At 36.7% G+C, this 20667-nt stretch overlaps 2 protein-coding genes across 4 annotated transcripts; one reads left to right on the top strand and one right to left on the bottom strand.

Annotated features, from left to right (window-relative positions):
• The first annotated feature begins 30 nt into the window (after nucleotides 1-30).
• METTL5 (methyltransferase 5, N6-adenosine) lies at nucleotides 31-10619 on the top strand. 3 transcript variants are annotated; one of them, XR_002125561.1, is made up of 7 exons: nucleotides 31-479; nucleotides 2335-2449; nucleotides 2812-2993; nucleotides 3923-4005; nucleotides 8568-8619; nucleotides 9032-10133; nucleotides 10516-10568. XR_002125561.1 is itself a non-coding variant. In XM_019656835.1 (7 exons), exons 1-7 carry the CDS (start codon nucleotides 371-373, stop codon nucleotides 10552-10554), a joined length of 630 nt encoding a protein of 209 aa, XP_019512380.1. In that variant the 5' UTR covers nucleotides 31-370; the 3' UTR covers nucleotides 10555-10619. The 3 variants fall into 3 exon arrangements, 2 of the variants coding, with proteins under 2 accessions (XP_019512380.1, XP_019512381.1); XM_019656835.1 differs by having other exon boundaries at nucleotides 10084-10133; nucleotides 10516-10619; XM_019656836.1 differs by having other exon boundaries at nucleotides 31-161; nucleotides 10084-10133; nucleotides 10516-10599.
• SSB (small RNA binding exonuclease protection factor La) lies at nucleotides 10311-19544 on the bottom strand. The gene is made up of 12 exons (XM_019656833.1): nucleotides 19404-19544; nucleotides 17762-17833; nucleotides 15168-15271; nucleotides 14905-15079; nucleotides 14137-14244; nucleotides 13955-14055; nucleotides 12690-12761; nucleotides 12329-12371; nucleotides 11797-11937; nucleotides 11251-11437; nucleotides 10992-11123; nucleotides 10311-10708 (listed from the first exon to the last, which is right to left on the bottom strand). The coding sequence occupies exons 2-12, from the start codon at nucleotides 17822-17824 to the stop codon at nucleotides 10620-10622; spliced, it is 1215 nt and encodes a 404-aa protein (XP_019512378.1). The 5' UTR covers nucleotides 17825-17833; nucleotides 19404-19544; the 3' UTR covers nucleotides 10311-10619.
• Nucleotides 19545-20667: the final 1123 nt, after the last annotated feature.

Raw genomic sequence — 20667 nt, 5'->3', positions numbered from 1 at the left:
GTGGTGCGTGCGTAGCGGCGTTTCCGGCCCCCGGGGAGGCGCGAGCCGTCTCTTGTAGTTCCCCTCCTCGGTGTGTGAAGTCCTGCGGCTACTCCAGGCTAGAACCACCGCGGGTCTAGGCGGAGCCCGAGATCGGCGCGGGATACCCTGGAGACGGGCAGGTTAAGGACTGACCGAAGACTCCGCCCGCCCCTGGCGCAAGGAGAGCGGGACCCTTGGGCCGCTGAGTCCTTAGCGTCCTGCGTCCCCTGCCCTGCCTCTGGCCTGCGGCGTTAAAAAAAAATGGTTGGGAGGATGGAAATTAAGATTAAATAGGTTTCTCTGCGGATCCAGTGCCGTTAAACCCTGAGAACCCACACTTTTTTTAAAAATGAAGAAATTAAGGCTTAAGGAGCTAGAGAGTCGCCTGCAACAAGTGGATGGATTTGAAAAGCCCAAGCTACTTCTAGAACAGTATCCGACCAGGCCGCACATTGCAGGTAGGGCGGCTGGTGACCACGCCCCTGCTTCGCGGGCTAGTCCTGTCTACTCCATAATGAAATTAGAACAGTTATTGAGATACAAAGAACGTCTAAAGGAAATCTGCTGTGAGATTACGTATCACGTTAGGGAGGACTTCCTTGACAACACAGCTAAAGACGTCTCCCACTTAGGCACACACTTATATTGCACTGTTTGGTGGTTTTTGCATACCCCTTAACACTGTCAGGTGTCTCTTTAATCTGTTTGTTTCTATTATAACACTATAAACAAGAATTCGTTGGTCTTGTTCACACAATTCCAAGTGCCTGGAAGAATTACTAGTTAGGAGCTCGGTAAATATTTGCTAAATAAGAATCACTTTCTTATTTCAAGAAATTGCCAGCACAAGGATTCCTATGATATACTCTGCCCTAAAAATGAATACTAGAATTGGTAATTGAAGAACTGAGTTTAACAAATCCAGAATAGGTGCTATAAAAGATAAGGATGCATTTCAATTTTAACAAATGATCTGAGAATCAGCAATGTTGCTTGATGCAAGAGACAAATACTAGGAGAGAATACAGGAAAAACCATTCATATTTAATAAACATATTACCAAAATATTGAAGAGTCTAAGGAAATGTACTTGTTGACAACACCTGCAAGGAGGAATCCCATCCAGTTCCAACGTAGTTCTGTTTTGAAGCTGCTAATGAAAGTCAAGGAAAATATATGCATACCTGCACTTAACTCCAACATATTGTCATAATTCCAACCAAAAGCTGGCACAAAACTGGGTTAAGACAAGTTCTCTCAATTTAGATAATGACTTCTTTAATGCCTTCTGGCTGTAGGGTTTCTTATTGGAATCCAACTTTTTAAAACAATTAGTTTCACACCCAATGTGTAACATGCATGTAGGTGTGCTAATTCTTTGAGATACCATCTTGAAAGTCAGACCTGCAGCAATAATCAGGACGGTGCAGTCAGCCTGAGATGTCCCTATAATTGTGTTTTTGATAAAAACCTCTGGATCCTGGGGCATCAGTGATGACCAGTAATCCTTGCTGGGTTCATATATCCCCACAAGGAGAAATCAGTGGTCTTACTCATGCTTAACACTTCAGTATATCCCCATTGTGTATTTGAAAGAGCCCTTAATCTCAGGCAGCTCCTGCTCTGTTCCTCAATAGTTCTCTAATCAGGCCTCATTAGGTTATATGTGTCCATAGATCATAAATGTATGTGTCTAAAGGCTATTATTGTGGATGTAGGTCTTTTCCTTTTCCATTCTAGCTTAAACTTAGGGTACCTGTGTTCTGATGACAAATTGTTGCAAAAAAGTACTGTACCATTTTAATATTAATGCTTTGTTTGATATTAGTGGTTCCCAGACTTACTGATTCACAGATCAGTAAAATTTCAAAATAATTTTGGAGACTAATGTAGGGTTGCCAAGTTTATATATTGATAAGGAAAGATATTTTTAAAACCTGCTTTACCATCCTTTCATAAGTATTTCAATATCAAAGAACTGATATATGTATGTATGGCAATGTTTTGAACAGTTTAAGGAAAAATAAAACATTTTGATCGTATCTTTCTCATTTTACCTCGAAGTTTTGTCATTCTTGGCATTGTCAGCAGAGACTGGTTTTGGGGAACCACTGGTATCTGTTACTGTATTTTGTGGGGCCTCTTACTTACTACATACCAAGTTATAATGCCTTCTGTTTTTTAATTATCTGGAACACCATTTGGAAAAGGACTAAATAATGCAAGACAAGAAATTGTTTTAGAATCATTTGCACAAATTGGATTTTGGTCATAAACTGACTTATTCTCTAATATGTTTTTTTGATCTTTTAGCATGTATGCTCTATACAATTCACAATACATATGATGACATTGAAAATAAAGTGGTTGCAGATCTAGGATGCGGTTGTGGAGTGCTTAGCATCGGAACTGCAATGTTAGGAGCAGGGTAAGTGATCCAATATATACTATTTGCGTATGGGGTGGCTTTAATAAGAAGGATAAATAGGATTAACTGATTATATTTATGGGATTCTACAAGTATGAGGGGAGGGGAGCAAGAGTCTCATAATGAGTACATTTTGAATGAGCAGAACATCACAACAAACTAAAAAACAAAATGGTAAGAGCAGCAGTCAGATACCTCCTTTTTATCCAAACCTGAGTTTCCAACCCCTGCCAGGTTGGGAAATCATGATGTTGAAAGGTAGCACTCAGTCTTTGCCTATTGGGTTAAAAAGGTATATGATTTTTATTATATTGTTTTGACTTGGGAGCTATAAATAGTTACACTGTGTTTTATGTTTATAGGTTATGTGTTGGATTTGACATAGATGAAGATGCATTGGAAATATTTAATAAGAATGTGGAAGAATTTGAGTTAACAAATGTTGACATGGTTCAATGTGATGTGTGCTTATTATCTAACAGACTATCCAAGTCATTTGATACAGTAATTATGAATCCTCCCTTTGGGACCAAAAATAATAAAGGTTAGTATGAAGAATAAGGTGTACTGGTGTATTTGTAGAAAAGCAAGTTTTGTTAATTTTTTTTTTCAGTTACAGTTGACATTCAATATTATTTGATATTAGTTTCAGGTGTACAGCGTAGTGGTTAGACATTTATATAATATATGCAATGATCCCCCAATTAGTCTAATACCCACCTGGCATTATACATAGTTGTTGCAACACTACTGATTATATTCTCTATGCTGTAGAAGAAAAACAAGTTTTTAAAACCATTTTCTCATTGTTTAGGTTAAGCGATTTTATCACTATACATTAAATACACCAATCTCTTACCTGTATAGTTATTACAATTTCAATTTCAACTTGTTTAATACATGAATAGGGAACTAAATTTTCAGTCTTTGTTTTTACAAATTTTTACTAAATGAATAGTGTTTTTATTCATTTATTTATATTCCATCTGCTTTCAATAATGATTTTAACCCTTATGAATGATTATGAATCCTGTAAAGGATTTATACTTTTAGAACCTCTTTTTAACACCTTAACACACTAGAGTTTCAACATGTGTCCATTACTAACAGTGAGTCACTGTGGCTATTGATTTTGTGTGTATGCTGTGGGCAGGGAGGGTAGGAAGTAAGAGGAAAAGACATGCAGTTTTAAAAAGTCCTCACTTCCACACACAACCCATTCTGATTACTACTTTATCTGGTCCCTTCTCCCCCCTTTGAAAGTCGTTTAGAATATAATACTAAATTTTTTACTTCAACCTTATTTAACAGTATAATTCTAGTTTTAATCTGTCAACTTTGAGATATTTAGGTATTTTACTTATTTGTACTTTTTGCAGAATTTGAAGTGGCTATTTTGGTATTTATTGATACCTGGTATTCATTTGATAATAGGCATATAATATACATAGGAACTTTTCCTACTCTTAACAGGGACAGATATGGCATTTCTGAAGACTGCTTTGGAAATGGCAAGAACAGCAGTATATTCTCTCCACAAATCCTCAACTAGAGAGGTAAGTTCAAATCATCATGATATTCTGTCATTTATTTTTAAATTCATGCCAGTGTTTTAAGGATTTGCTGTGAATACTAAGTACCAGAGTATCTATTTCTCCTGACCTTTTTTAACATCTGGCACTCAGAAACTGAATTTTCCCTTCAGCTAACATTTGTGATCAGCTTTCTTCCAGCTCATATCATTTCTTTTGTCAAAGATTTGTTTAGGCAGCAATTGTTACTAGGAAAGAGACTATAATTCAGGAGTAGAGAAGTATGGTATAATTAGGATTACAATATGTCCTGTTTGCCTGGTAAGTCGTGGTTGATGCCTATAGTCCCAGTGTCCCTGTGGCCTGGTGCACATAAAGGGGGCAGGAAGGCCTGGTTTTTAAGAACACTGAGCCTGGAGCTAAACTGATCTGAATTTAGAACCCACCTCTTCTATTATTCTTCTTGCCAGCATATAACACATGGGAGGTGTGTGTATAAGATTTAGTCCAGAAAATTTGGGGAGGGAGTGGTACATTTTTTGGGTGTCAGTATAACATGGTGATCAAGAACATAGACTATAGAGCCAGACTTCTAGGTTCAGATCCAAACTGCTGCTTCCCAGTTGTGTTATCTTGGTCGAGGTACTTGAGTTCAGTTTCATCACCTATACCGTACTCACCTGTACTCTGGTAGTATAAGGAACTAAGAGTACCTTGTACTTTGACAGTTATGATAATTAAATGATTAACATTTACAGAGCACTTAGAATAGTATCTGGCATATGTAATTGCTCTGTTAACTATTATTACTTTAAATCATACATGTATTAAGAGATTTTAAAGTAGTTTTATAGGAAAAAATATTTTGTGTAAATAGTATGTACTAGAATCCAGTTGGAAACAATTCTGAAAATACAGTAATCTAATCACCCTTTAAAACTATAAAATAACATGGCTAAAAAATGTATACTGCTAACAATGAGTACATGTAGATAAGCAGCAGAACAGAACAGAACTTTACTGGTAAATAAATCCCCATTTGATATGTGGACGCAAACACCAGTAATTATTGGTATCTAAAAATCTTGTCTTGAGGAGGTCCCCAAGACCATCCTTGGGTTTGATGATTCTCAAGGAAGTCTCACAGGACTCAGCAGAGTCATACTCTTGGCTATGATTTATTACAGCTGAAGGATAGAGAGCAATATCAGCAAAGGGAAAAGGTGTAAAGGTCAAAGTCCAGGGGAAACCAGGTACAAGCTTCCAGAGTTCCCTCCCAGTGAAGTCATACATGATGCACTTGATTTTCCCAGCAGCAAATTTTTGTGACAAGCATGTGAAATGCTGTCAATCAGCGAAGCTTGTTAGAGACTCGGTGCCCAACATTTTTATTAGGGATTGATCATATAGGCACTCCCCCATGCCCAGCACATACCCAAATTCTGAACTTCCAGTAGCAAAACAGGTATTCAGCATAAACAGTCTAAGTGTAAGCACAGTATGCCACTCTTATCAATTAAGGGGATAGGGAGTGAAAATCCTCGCAAAGTCTGTTTCCATACTCCAGCCATGGGCCAACCTTAGATGCAGGCCTTTCTAAGGTAAGCAGTCAGGCCTGCTATAAACTCTTTTCTGCACAGCTTGGCATCATATAAATTTTGTTACTCATATACAGTTCGTGCAGACAGAGTAACATATGCCAGTAAAAAACGCAATTAAGCAGCAAAGTCTAATCTGAATGAACTATAACTATTTAGCAAGGAACTCCCTTTCCCTTCTTTGTTGTTTGGTATTACCATATTCCACCATTAGAAGGCAGCATTATCATCATTGCCTTGGCTGGCTTAATAGTTGGATTTTTTTTTTTTTAATTGGGGGAATTGGGGGAAGGGGAACAGACAAGTTGCTGTCGTCTTGTTCTTCAATCTATTTATGGAGGATGTTGCTTCACTGGCCCAAGTTGGCACCATCATTGTGCTCTTCTCTGGCGAGGCAGATCAGTTGCCGGCTTCTGGACGGCCGCTCACTGCGGCTGCTGGCCGCTCACGCTGGCTGCTGGCCACACAGGCTGGCTGCTTGCCACACACGGTAGCCCATGGATTCTACCGCTCACTGCGGCTGCTGGCCGCTCACGCTGGCTGCTGGCTACACACGGTAGCCCATGGCAACCCACTGCCACAGGGGCTGCAGCCTACGCCGTCGCCGGCGACTCACGGCAGCCCAGCTCCAGGTTGAGCTGTTGTTCAGCATCTTAGCTGTGGAGGGCAGTATCACTGGCCCTCATATGTGGGATCCGAACCGGGGCCCTCTGGCATCCCAAGTGAGTTCTTAACCATCGCGCCACTCGGCCGGCCCAATAGTTGGATTTTAAGCCAACTATTTCATTAAATGCATTTTAATTTAGATAGTGATTATTTCCATTTGCACAGTAACTAAAGAAATTAATCTGGTATATATTATGCGTACATGAAAGAGGTATGATGGAGAGTGAACTTCTAACATAAGATAGTCCCAATTTTATGCTGTAGCTCTATCTGCTGTAAGTTTGTAGTAATTTTGGTTAAGTATTCTATATAATTATAACATCATCACTGAAGCTTACCCCAGACCCCTTAACTGTAGACCCTTGTCTTTTAAAAATGCTTATAGGTACATTTGTATGGAATAATTTTTGATAGAAATATTTAGGTAAAATGTAAGTGTGTCCTGGCAGATATGCTAATAATTAGCTATGTGCCTCTCAAAGCTGTTGCCATATCTTTCTTCATTAGGCATTGTGAGAATTTAGTTCTTTGCTCATAGTTAAGCAAAGTAGATAAGCCAGGCACTGTTCTTTCAGTGTATATCCCAAGATTACCCCATTCATTCTTTGACATCTCTGCCAGAATTAACCACATTCCATTGTATAATCTTATGTCTAAAAATTCTCACTAACTTTAGGGCTTACTAACCTTCGGGCTTAAATAGCTAAGAAATTGCATAATTTATTTCTTACAAATTTGTCAGAGATCTTAAGATTCCACTAAATTACATTATTTGCATTGAAGTCTGTATCCTTACACAGAAACAGGTCTCAAACTACAGGGAAAATGTGCCCCAAACTGGGATTATTTATTAAATTCAAGAAAAAATTATAAGCATCAACATATTGTCAGTATTATTTATAATAGAAATATTTAACCCTAAAATTTAGAGAAAGTTAAGTAGTTTATCAATCAACTTGATGCCTTACGTATTATGAACATTACCAACATGAACAAAATGCTTGTAATATGAAATACTGGTATCTCTATTATAGTATTTGTAGAAAATTATGCACGTAACTTATTTAGGGGAATATGGGTAACTTTTTTCCCATTCCTGTTAATGTTGGAATATTGTATATTTTAAATTTATAAAGCAATTTTTATAACAAATAACCAAAAACTTTATGAAGGGGTTCAAGAATTTTAGGCCTATAGTTAACATTTATTACTTACTGTGTGCCAAGACAGTTCAAAGCACTTTTCATATTCCACAACAATCTGATGAGATACCATTATTATCCTACTAGATGAGGAAACTGAAGCACAGAATTAGTAATTAGCACAGGGTTACATAGATAAGTAAATAACAGAGCTATATAGTTCAAATGCAGGCTGTCTGGTTCTAGAGACCATGTTCTTAACTACTATACCATACTGCCACTGAACTGCCTGCCCACGGACAGAGATCTGTTGAATGGTTTCCAGGATAGTTATATATACTGATGAAATGATGCTGCAGAAATCATGAGTACATTGTGCACAATGATGTATTTCTGAAAAAAAAGATAGCTTTGTTACTTGGACTTACGTAATTTTGCCCAAAAGGTTAAATACAGAGGGTGCCAAAAAAATGTATACACATTTTAAGAAAGGAAAAAACTATTAAAACTGGAATACTCAATATATACCGATAATAGGGCTGCCGAGTGGCGCATTGGTTAAGAGTTGGCTTGGGACGCCAGAGGGCCCCGTTTCGGATCCCACATGAGGGCCAGTGACACTGCCCTCTACAGCTAAGATGCTGAACAACAGCTCAACTTGGAGCTGGGGTGCCGCCGGCGTCGGTGTAGGTTGCAGCCCCTGCTGCAGTGGGTTGCCATGGGCTACCATATGTAGCCAGCAGCCGCCATGAGCAGCCGTCCAGAAGCCAGCGACTGATCTGCCTCGCCCAGGAAGAGTGCAATGATGGTGCCAACTTGGGCCAGTGAAGCAGCATCCTCCACAACTAGACTGAAGAACAAAACGACAGCAACTTGGCTGTTCCCCTTCGTCCAATTCCCCAGCAGTTCCCATCCCCCAATTCCCTAATAAAAATCTTTAAAAGAAAAAATATATATATATATATATACTGATAACAAAAGATGCACACGTGTATACATTTTTTGGCACCCCTGGTATATTGAAATGGCTTAATTTCTTTTATTTTCTAACTAGTTAAAAAAAAATGTAAGGGTCTAAATTCTAATGAAATTTTTAAAGCTTGAAAACAGTATCAATTAGTAAAAAGCAATTTTTAAAAATTTAAAAATCAGCTCACATTAACATGTTACTTATGTTCAGCACATTCAAAAGAAAGCTGAAGAATGGAAAATCAAGATAGATGTTATTGCAGGTAAGACAATTTTCTCATAAAACAAATCCTAATTAAGAAAGCTAACATGAATTTAGCCGAACCAGCATTTTTATACAGATGCTGAGAAAAAATACTGTAAATCACGTTTTTCAGTGTAGCAAAATGACATGGTTGATAATGGGTAGCAAATGGAGTTAGAGGTAGTGTATCAGTGTATGCCTACGACTGTCCCAATTTGTGCATTTTACTGAAAATTTCTAAGTATTTGGTCATTCCAGGGTTGGACAGAACCCTGTATTGCTTCAGTGACTGAAGAGCTTGGGCTTCGAGTTGGTCAGACCTCAGTTTGAAATCCATTCATGGAAAATACCACCAGATTATTCCTGGAGTCCCTATTTCAATTTTCTAATTGCCCCTGAAATCAATAACATGAAGCTTTCTTTTTTTTTAGGAGATATAGTCATCCACACTGTGTCATGCTTGATTCATTTTTATTAGTGAATTTACAAACATCAAAATGGGGAAAGCATACAACTAGAAGCTAACTAATCCAAATAATTCTGAAAAGCCTGAAATAAGAGTACGTACATACAATAAGGGGGAAATGTGTTTTACACAATAAACTATGGATTAGCACTATGGTGTTAACCACATAACTAGATCTTTTACTGTTCATTATAATTAGTAATGTGTAAAAGGTCAGTCTTCCTATTATATTCAGTAGTGTCATTCTTTACTTAAGGTATTATATGCAACGTGTAGTACCCTAGAATAGTTTAGTAGTATACCAAACCATGGCCTTGCTACTTCAAATGTGGCCTTAGATCATCAGCATTGACATCCCTTGGAAATGTTAGACTTGCAGAATTTCAGGCTCCCCCCATGCCTACTGAATTATCATCTGCACCTCAACAAGATTTGACTTGAAGGTGATTCGACTGCACATTAAAATTTGAGACCTGTGACTCAGAATTTATGTTGTAAAATATGAAGAGTAGACAGACTCATTGTCATCCCTTTAAAATGGTTAGTAGTAAGTTTGGAGAACCTACATTATTTAGAATATGAAAAATAGGTTTTCATTTGAGAGCTTAGTAGGAAAAGTAATTATCTACTTACTACCATTACTAAAATCGACGACAAAATTTTTAAGTAAACATAGTTATGAAATTGCTGGTTATAGATTAGGAAATTAAAACTAGGAAGGTACTATCATTTTCATACGATATACTTTTTTATCCACTTGTTATCTTTCTAAACTCTTCCCCATAACCTCAAATTTTGGTATAAAAGATCAAAACAGCAGAAATGGCAGTCTCAGTTTGCCATGGCTAATCTTGGGAGTACATCAAGTCAGCCCTTGAATACCAAGTTAAAGTGACGGGTCTAAAATGTTTGGTTTACCAGCATTTAGTGCTTTCTTAATTTGTGGTTTTTTTAGTCAAGGGTGGTAAATGCTTGGAAATGTAATTTTTATCTACTTAGACGGCTTTTGTTTTATAGAGCTGCGATATGACCTGCCAGCATCATACAAATTTCATAAAAAGAAATCAGTAAGTCTCCTGAAGTTTACAATAAGTAATTATTTCTAATGTTATTAAGTTGCCCAAGTAAACACAGACAGCCAGCCTAAGAGACAGATTATGGGACGGGTCTAATAACCAACAGCCAATACTCTGGTTTAAGGTAAATTCTTTCTCAAATGCTTTGGGTAGAAAAAAAATAACTAAGTTTTTGCTCTTTTTATATAGTATATATTTTATTAGTTTGTACTAATACATTCTCATATTACAAAGGCAATTTAGTACAAGAATCTTTCTTTTCATTTTGAATCATCTGAAATAACACAAACAGAACTATACATTTTTTAAAAAAATGCTTATTTGGATAACAAAAAAAGACAAAGTAAACGACAAAAATTTTCCTCTCTTACAGGTGGACATTGAAGTAGACCTAATTCGGTTTTCTTTTTAAAAGCTTCCAAAGACAAAAGCGGCTGAAAACCTAATTAAAATGAATAAAAAAATGTGTTTACTAAACTACTCGTCTCCAGCACCATTTTCTGTTTTCTGCTGTTTTGATGCAGGTTCTTCTTTGTCTGTTTCTTCTCTTGCTCTTTTTACAGCTCCTATACAATAACAGAATTAATTTTTGTTAAGTTCACTGTAAGCCTTACTCTATTATTGAGCATAATTCATAATTACTGATAAGAAAAGGCTTTTCCTTTAGTACAGACCTTCTGCTCTCTAAACTTATCTCCCAAACATCCTTGTTTTCCACTTATAAAACAGCATAACAAAGGTAAACAGCAATCCGGGAATATCACTCATATAGAAGTTGAAAAACAACATCACTGTTCTCTCCCACAAATAATTTCTCTTCAAAGTACCAAAGAACTTGGAAAAACTTACCAGATGCACCATTTTCATCACGTTCATCATCACTATCAAATTTAGTTTTCTTGCCCTGAAATGGTACTTTTCCTTTAGCAGACCCAGTCTGGGCAGCTTTATTTCCCTTTCCTTTTCCTTTAAATCTGCGACCTGCAGACATAATTTGAGAAATCAGTAAAGAAATATTTCAAATCTCTTGTCAATATCTTTGAACACAATTTGTACTCAAGCAAGTGAGTTAAAATAACCAAACTATCAGAGAAAAATCAGAACTGACCTTTTGACTTCCATTTGTTTAGAGATTCCTGTTGATCTTCTATGATTTTTTTCAATGCTTCTTTTTCTGTATCTCCATCTAGTACTTCCCACGTCACTTCTTTGTTCCTTAATTGTAGGTTACCATTATTTGCATCTTTGGCTTTATCCAGTGCTTCTTTAGCTTTTTCTTTAAATAGAATTATTCCCTATACCAAAGAAAATAAAAGTAACACCTTTAAGTTTTTTTAATCCCACAGTTAATTCCTTCAAAGTAATTTTTCCTACCCTGCAAATCTTCCATGCCATACCCAGGTCCAATGAATTTTACTAAACATCAGGAAGTTACTACAAAACTTGCAGTCACTGACACCAACAATTATTCACAGCACAACTAAGAAAATACCAGATAAAGCACACATCGAGTGACAGCCATAACAAATGGACAAATAAATGATCAAATAGAAACTATTTTCATAAACAGTAATAAAATTTTAGTAATTATACTAAAAGATAAATTTCTATGGATTTTAAAACATTGCTAAAAAGTACATGAATGTTTCCAAACCTCTTTTGCTCCTCTAACAAAGTCTATCCATTTTATTTCACCATGATTAGAGAAAAGGATGTGCAAATCTTCTCTACACGTCTGATCATCTAAGTCCCCCGAAAATTTCAGCAAGCAGCCAATCTTTTCTTCTAGAGATTTCTATGAAAATATACAAGTCAAAAGTTTTTCAAAAGCAACCACAAATCAAATGGCTTATACCATCTATACCAACACAATTAAAAGGCTAGAAATGCTATTTTGAAGCAGTTTAATGGTACATTTCCTTTGTCATCCTTTGTTCTACAATGGCTTTGGATTTAACCTATTTCTCCAAGTAATATTTAATTAGATATATATCTATATATTAGTTATATAAATCTGGTTATTAAATTATCTCTGGATAAAGAATAATTTTAGGCAATATTTGGGGTATTTATTTAGTACAATGACAACTACAGACTTGCTTATATATTTTCTGTAAAAAGCCCTCAGACTTTATTGTCATAACTGTGAGCTACAGATTTCTTAGATCCTGGTAACATATACTTACCATTTCAGCATTTTCTGCTAACTTTTGTTTTTCTTCTTGCTCTCTACAAATAAAAATGTAATTAGAATGTTTCCATATACTATGTAAGAAAATTAAATCCTGATAAAGTTAACCTTGATCACGATCACTAAACTATTTAGTAACCAAAGCCAGTCCTTAGGTTTTGTGTGTCCAATGCTAGAGAGCAATATGGCCCCCAGATTATCAAGGCAGTTTAAGACGTCCATGTTTCACTAGCAAAAGAAAGACCTATTGCTACTCATTTCAGATCTTGTCATCAGCTCCACTTCCCGGAACCAGGATCTACCCTTGTCAAAGTTTTAAGGAATTAAAAAGTTTATGATTAGCTCAGGATACTCACTGTTTAGCTCGCAATTTAGCTTCCACTTTATTTTGCTTTCTTTCTTCATTTTTTTTTGCAAAGTAATCTTCCCTAAAGGACACAAAATAAAGAGATTAAATTCATGAGAACAAAGATTTTAAATTATTTTCAATGATTTAAAACATGGTATAAGGAATGTTACATTTTGTATCAACATAATTGCCTAAAAATTCAAAAAATGCCAAGGAAATTACTTCTTTTAAATAACAGCTTTACTAAGAAATAATTCATATGCCATAAATTAAAATTCACCATTTTAAAGTGTACAATGTTTTTTTTAACATACTCGTATTTTACAACTTTCACTATTATCTAATTTCAGAACATTTTCATGATGCTTGCCCCCAAAAGAAACCCCATATCCATTAACAATCTAACTGGTTTTATCATTCATGTATAGAAAAAAAGTAGTTATGTGAAATACTTGAATGATTCATAGTTTTCTATACTGTTCATTTCACAAAAGGAGAAATTTTGAAAATACCTGAGACCCAAGAATAAGAGCAATTATGAAAATCACATGTTAAAAAATACTTTTGGGCCGGCTGAGTGGCTCAGTTGGTTAAGAGCTCGCTCAAGAGTGCGAGCACTGAGCAACAGCCGTTCGATGCCCGGCCTGAGCTAAGCTGCTGCTGAACTGCCAAAGGGGGCAGGATGGCTCAGCTAAAAAAAAAAAATACACTTTTGAGGATTTTAACACAGGATCATCACAGTGTGTCTCTCAGTCCACTAGGTTTAGTACATAGCGTTTAGAAGATTGTAATGCAAAAGCAGGGACTATGGTCCTACAGCTAACTTTATCATGAAAATGCTCTGGTTTGTCCTAATTTTTAGACACATATTAAAGAATGTGATCCAAATCCTTATTAAGTAATCCTTTGTGTTGTATAAAAATACAGATCTACATCAGACTATAATAAGGATAAAAATTGTAGTGATTTACTCTCTAGTCACACCAACAACCCAAATTTTAGTATCCAGCCTGATTGTAAATTTTAGATGCAAAATAAATACTAAAACTTAGCCTCCTTATTAATTGTTAACAGAGAAAGGGTACTAATAAATACTTCCTTATAATCTCAAAGGACTAATAGTTTCCACTAAGCAAATTTCAAGCATTTCTCAAAGGATACCTCTGGATACAAAAAACACTGTCCTTATAGCAAACGGTATCCATGCTCCTTACCCCAGTGTGTCAATTCCATATAACTAAGTGGCCAGAAGAAACATCAGCAAAGACTTACTTGAAAAGTATTAGTAAATCTGTGTCTTTGTACTTCTGGCCAGGGGTCTCAACAAACTTCTTAGCAGATTCAATGCTATCAAACACAGCAAATATTGATCCCTTTTAAAAGAAAATATATAAATTTCAAGTTATGTCCCATATATTTGTAACTGGAAAGTCTGTAACATCATGCAGCCATACCTTAAATGCTTTGTGCAATGTTCTTCTCATCTGAATATTTAGTACTTGCCCTTTATCTTCTAGCCACTCTTTTATGTCATCAAGGGTTGCATCAGTTGGGAAGCCTTTCTGTAAAGAGTTGGAAGAAACGTACAAATCAGGAAAACAATTTGCCAGAAATTCTGATTCATTTTGTCTTGAAATGAAGGCAGGATATGATACACAATTTTGTCTATCTCACTCTCCCTCTGTGGCTCTTAGATGTTTAACAACTCTGGTTAAGAGCCATTGTTCTCCAGTGCAATCAAGGTGAGTCATTATCTGGGATTCACTTCAAAATAATCGTTAGGACAGAGATAAAACAAGACTAATCACATGTTAATAGCTGTTGAAGTTTGATAATGTACAGTATATATTCAATCTATTATTATATGTCTGAAATATTGAATAAAAAAGCTACTTAAAAAAATTAGTATGCTAAAGAAAATTACTATCAAGTTCAGCTGTTGATAAATAAGAACAGTTGATATGCACTGGGTGCTTAGAAAATGCCAAAGATTTTGTTCAGTGATGTATGGTTTTTCATTTAATTCTCACAACAGTTCTATAAGGTAAAAAAATATTATCCCCGTTTATGAAGATAAGGCTCAGAGCAGTGAAGATTGCCCAAGAATTATATATACTAAGTGGTGAAGCTATGATTCTTGTGGCCTTTTTCTTACCCACTCTACTATATGTTCTTTCTAAATAAATGTAAGATATAATTAAATGTATTAAAGGCCCACTTACAATATAAACAGATCTGTTTTTCACATCATTTTTATACTCATCAGTCACTTCAGGGAGGGGTTTGTTTGGAGATCTTCTAATTTTAGTTTTATCTTCACTTATTTCCATGAGTTCTGCCTTTGATTTGCTTAATGCTTCTACTATTACATTAAAGTCTGTTGTTAGACGGTTTAACCTGAAGAACATACATAAAAGCATTTTAAGACTTGGTAGTAACACCTGTGAACAGAAAAATCTAAAGATGACTTTTAAAAGGTTTTTACCTATTGAATTTTATCATTATTTCCAAAGGTACCCAACCTTCATCCAGTTTGATCTGTTCCTTTAAAAATTTGTCCCGTGGCAGATTGAAGTCACCAAAATAATACTGCAAGATAATTACAATATATTTCAGAGCATTGTATAATACTGACTCCAATCCTGGAGTTTATTTTTATTACCATTACATCACCAAGTTCTATTCTTTAAAAATACATGTTATAATTTAAGAAGCAATAAATATTTTCTCCTAAATACACTATAATGAAATATAATACAAATTAACAAAAATATAAAACTAAGAATTGATTACTAAAAGAATGTAATTAACAGATAAGCCAATAGACTAGAAAGCCTTACAATAAATACATACTTAAGGATTTAATATATGAAAAACCTTGTTTCAAATCAGTGTGGAAAGAACGTTAAGGAAAAAAAAAAAAAACTAGAATAAACTGGTTAGTCAATATTTTCTAAAGTTAAAAATAGGTGAGCGTATATCTAAGCAGAGACATCCTTTCTCAATACAAAAGCAAGGAAAAAAACTATACATGAAAAGTCCTAGGTTTGACTACTTTGAATGCCAAAAACAGCATAAAGAAAAAGACAAACACGTAAGTTTGTTAGTAATTCTTATAAAAAAACAGAAAACCGGGCCGGCCAAATGGCGCATTGGTTAAGATCTGGCTTGGGACGCCAGCTCTGACCAGTAGGGCCCCAGTTCGGATCCCACATGGGGGCCAGTGATGCTGCGCCCTCTACAGCTAAGATGGTGAACAACAGCTAGACCTGGAGCTGGGCTGCCGTGAGTTGCCGGCAATGGCGTAGGCTGCAGCCCCTGCTGCAGTGGGCTGCCATAAGCTACTGTGTGTGGCCGGCAGCCAGCGTGAGCTGCCAAGAGCTGTCATAAGCGGCCATCCAGAGGCTGGCAACCGATCTGCCTCAAACAGGAGGAGCACAATAATACCAACGTGGGCCAGTGAAGCGACATCCTTTACAACTAGACTAAAGAACAAAAGGACAACAACTTGTCTGTTCCCCTTCCTGATTCTCCAGCACTGTTCCCCTCCCCAAACTCCCCAATAAAATCTTTAAAAAAAAAAAAAAACAACCAAACAAAAAAACCCCAGAAAACCTTAATAGAAGAATGAGTAAAGGTCATTAAAAACAATTACTAAAAAAAAAAAAAAGACTATAAACATAAAAAGTTCAAATAAATATAAATTAAAGCAATGAAATGGCATTTTTCACCTAACAAATTGGCCAAAATTCTAAAAACAAGATTACCTAACATTGGCCTGAACACATAAAAGGTCATGCCAGAGATGTAAACTGGCAATAAGTCCTGAAAGTTTTTAAAATGTGCATAACCCTTGAGCCAGTGCATCTCCTTCTAGGAATTTTATCTTAAGTCAGTAAATTTATTTCATCATACAACTACTACAACTAAAAATACTGCGAATACCCTACATATCAAATAGGGGATTGGGTATTTTATTGATGACAAAACTTTACTCCTCCAAAATGCATCCCATGTTTGGTGGGGGAAAGGAAATAAAAATTATGTTAGTGTAAAAGGATATTCATTAGGCTTTTAACCTTGATTACCTCAGGAGGGTGGGATTTGAGAGGTGGCACATTGTAGAATTTAACTTTTTCTATAAACATATTTGTATTGTTCTAAATATTAAACACAGAATAATTTGTAATTTTCCTTCACAATAATAATCACAAAAAGTTACAACATAGGAAATTTAAAAGGACAGAGAAGGGGAACTTAAAAAACAGTTCTAAAGAGCTGCGAAAAAACACAACAAATAAAATCTGAAGTTCTTCAGTAAGAATTTAAAACATAAATTAAGAAACAACTTCCCATGCAGCCATTATTGTGACTGTAAATCTTCAACTTAAATACTTAAGTTTGAAAAAATGCTAAAAGGACTTTGAAAACAGATACTCTTAAAAATTACAATAGCTGAGAAAAACTATTTGGGCAAAAGAAACAGGAGCTTCAGAAATATTAAGTGTTATTTACTAGGGAGGGTACTTTACAAAGGATTTTTTTTAATTTAAAAAAACCTTTTTTTTTAGCTAAGCCATCCTGCCACCTGTTGGCAGCTCAGCGGCAGCTCAGCTCGGGCTGGGCATCGAACCGCTGTTGCTCAGAGCTCAAACTCTTGAGCAAGCTCTTAACCAACTGAGCCACTCGGCCGGCCCTTACAAAGGATTTTTATGTTATTTTATTAAGTGCCACTCTGCTTAATGTTTTACATTTTATTAAATAACATAATCCTTATAACCACCTTATGAGAGAGGTACTTCTATTATCCTCACATCATAGACTAGGAAACTAAAGAAAAGAAGTCTATAGTGTTATCTTTTGAAATGTTTATAGTCCTTGGATTTCATAAAATGGCACCACCAATTTAAAACTTGATACTATTGTATGTACATCTAATTCTAAGAATCAAAGACGAGCTAAATCCTCAATAGGTCAATATATGTACTAAAATGAAACGTTCTTGCTGTATTTGTTTTGAGGCCCTAAATTTCCTTTCAAAGAGCTTGTATTTGCAGTTGAATAGCACAAGGATCATACCTCAATCTGATGACAGATTTTGGCCTCCAGAGCAGCCAATTTTTCATCACCATTTTCGGCCATTGTGGCTATCTGTAAATTTTCCCAAATTGGCATTATTATTTTTTTAACATAAAACTCAAGACCAAAAAAAGAATGTTTTGAAGTTATCCATATCCCAATGTTTTCTTAAAAATCAAGAATTTTTAATTTCACAGGTTCAGTTTCTCTCCTCAATTCTCAAATTTAAACAGAAATCTTTTGAATAAGTGATGGAAAACTGAAAGACTATCAGTAAATCACTGGTCCATCTTTTATAACAAAGCAAGTGGTCATCTTCATCATGCATCTCAGGTCCTACTTGTTTGGTGTGAGTCAAAATTCTTTTAAAATTAGTCAGAACTGACCAAAAACTTATCAGCAAAGATTAAATATCGTAACTTTAGGGTGGAAAAAAAATGACACTTCACAGTCAGGGTTCAACTGTACACTAAGGAACATATATGCAAACGACAAGTTTAGAGCCTGGGGACACTAAAACAACAAACTGGGGATATATGCCTACTAATTCACTAATATTCTGGTTAATCTTCAGCCAGTTTCCTGATCAGCAGTACAGACAAAAATGAGGCTGTGAAGTTAGTTTGCTAGGGATCACAAAACCCAATCTACTCACTTCAAATTACTTGCCTCGAGTGCTCTATTAAACCATCCAGTCATCCACACTGTACAAAAGTATGTAAAAACTCACTAAGGATCTCTGCCATTAGTTCACTCTAGTAATGAACTATCACTGGTACACTTATTGGAAGCAGCACTTATAAACTATAATTACTATGCAATAAGCTGGATGCATATTAGAAGCTCTTGCAACAGGGATTTATTTATATGGTGCACATCCCACTACCAAGTTTGCTCAATCTTATGCATTGGTTTGTCGACCACAATCTATATTCCCAAGTTACTACCAGGATCTAGGACCCCGTATAAAGCAAAGTGAAATAAAAGAACTATTTAGACCCTACAAGACTTCTTAGGCCTACCCAATTTGGGGACGTTTCATCATATACTTTCTCAGAATACACAACTAGATGTGAAATATTAGCCACACTTACCCATTTCGCACAGAAGCCTTAATTAATGTTTGTGAATGAGGACGCTAAAAACCCAAGATAATTACGCCAGAGGAACACCTATAGCCCCGACTCTCGGGCCTCCACTCTGTCCCACATGATCCAAAGAACCCTCCCGACTTTAGCCCGCACCAACCTCCCCAGAACCTTCCACAGCTGGCCTCAAACGCCCGCCTTCGGCGACACTGATAGGCGGTGGAGGCAGGAACTTCAAAGACGCAATGGGGGTACGGGAAGCTTCTGTACAAAGATTCCCACCGAACCCCGTCCCAAAACAACCACTGGCTCGCCTGGGCCCCAGCCACGTGCAGGGAACCCCGGGCTCCTGTATTCCGGACAAGGGCTCCTCTCCGCTCTCTGCCTAGCGCGCTGCGTGGGGCCTCGGGCCACGCGGCGCACGACCCGAACGTGAGGAAAGCGAGGACCGAATGCGCCAGCATGAGGCAGCAAAGGAAGGGAACGCGCCGTCGCGCACCACGCAAAGCAAACCTTTTATACTTTCTTCTCATTAGCCCCAGCGAGTTGCTCACCTTTAAGGTCCTGGTCCCGCAGAGCCGGGCTACAGGATCACTAAGAGGAACAACAACGTACCGACTTCCCGGCGCAGCCGGCGGGCCTAACGCGCGCAAAGAAGATGGGGGCCGTCCCGACAGCCCTTGCGGCCCGAATGGGCGGGGTTTGGGGCGCGCAGAAGCTGGCGTCGCGTTATGAACATGCGCGCCGACCGCAGGCTCCCGCGACCTCCGGAGTCCCGCCCACACTCCGAAGAAATTGGGTTAGAATATCCGCAGGGGGTTGGGGGATGTTAGGATAAATATTTATGTTTAAGTATCTTTGGACGTCATTTGTATTTCCAGCCCTTTTTTAGGCTTTCATATGAAGTGTTTGGCTTTTTTTTTCCGATTATGCGTTTCAAAAACATTTTTAAATTATCCATGTATATCTAAACTGCATCCTGTTGCAATGGCGCTCAAAAAAAACGGCAAGTGAATTTTTTTTAAATCAAAGATTGATGGAATCTTAGCGTTGAGAAAACAATATAATAATTGTTTAAGAGCTGGGACTCTGGAATCAGACTGCCTGCATTCAAATAACGGCTCACCCACCAGTTTACAGACTGTGACCTTGGACAAGTTACTAAATTTATTTATCCACCATGTATAAAGTGGGACCAATGATAAATATCACCTACTTTATTAAGTTGTTTGCATTACATGTGATACAATATGTACCTTGCTGCGACCTGTACCTGGCATATATAAGAGCAGCAGCATATGTCAAACGAAACATGATTTTAGCTGACCAAAATGCCATTTAGTGCAGAAACCTATTTTTCTGTCAGAGCCCTTTCCTATTAGTACACGTTTAACACAATAATTTTAATCACTTAATTTAAGAGTCTTTTCTTGTGGTAAGGCAATCTTATTTTTCCCTCAGTTTTCCTGAAAATTTGAAATGACATTGGTGAAAATAACCTGTTATGTGATCTCAGGGATTATTGGCAGTCCCTAAACACAGCAAATGTATTCATTTGGAAACAAAATGCAGTTAGAGATTCAGTCCAAACATTGCATCAAGCCAATGAGAAAAAAAATATCTTTGGATAGTGGATAAAGGAAGAAAAGCCTGCACAGGAGCTAGAATAAGCACAGCCTGAGAAGTACTAGGAAAATATGATGCCATTGAGGCTAAAAGAGGAGAATATTTCAAGGAAGGAGAGATGAGCTGGGTAAATTCAGCTGAGAAGGATTGCCACCTGACCTAAACCAATTTTATCATTATGGCAGAGACTGT

The sequence above is a fragment of the Hipposideros armiger genome, unplaced genomic scaffold, assembly GCF_001890085.2.
Source record: "Hipposideros armiger isolate ML-2016 unplaced genomic scaffold, ASM189008v1 scaffold_266, whole genome shotgun sequence".
Lineage (NCBI taxonomy): Eukaryota > Metazoa > Chordata > Mammalia > Chiroptera > Hipposideridae > Hipposideros > Hipposideros armiger.
The sequence above is the reverse complement of the archived record's forward strand: the minus strand, read 5'-3'. Positions and strand labels throughout refer to the sequence as shown.

Bases quoted from the DNA above. Each gene is read 5' to 3' on its own strand.
- METTL5 (XM_019656835.1), top strand. From the start codon at position 371: ATGAAGAAATTAAGGCTTAAGGAGCTAGAGAGTCGCCTGCAACAAGTG. The intron at 4,006-8,567 runs GTAAGTTCAAAT...ACTTATGTTCAG, and splicing joins ACAAATCCTCAACTAGAGAG to CACATTCAAAAGAAAGCTGA. The intron at 8,620-10,083 runs GTAAGACAATTT...TTTGTTTTATAG, and splicing joins CAAGATAGATGTTATTGCAG to AGCTGCGATATGACCTGCCA.
- SSB (XM_019656833.1), bottom strand. From the start codon at position 17,824: ATGGCCGAAAATGGTGATGAAAAATTGGCTGCTCTGGAGGCCAAAATC. The intron at 14,056-14,136 runs GTATGGCTGCAT...TTCTTTTAAAAG, and splicing joins CATTGCACAAAGCATTTAAG to GGATCAATATTTGCTGTGTT. The intron at 12,372-12,689 runs GTGAGTATCCTG...TTTTATTTGTAG, and splicing joins GCTAAATTGCGAGCTAAACA to AGAGCAAGAAGAAAAACAAA.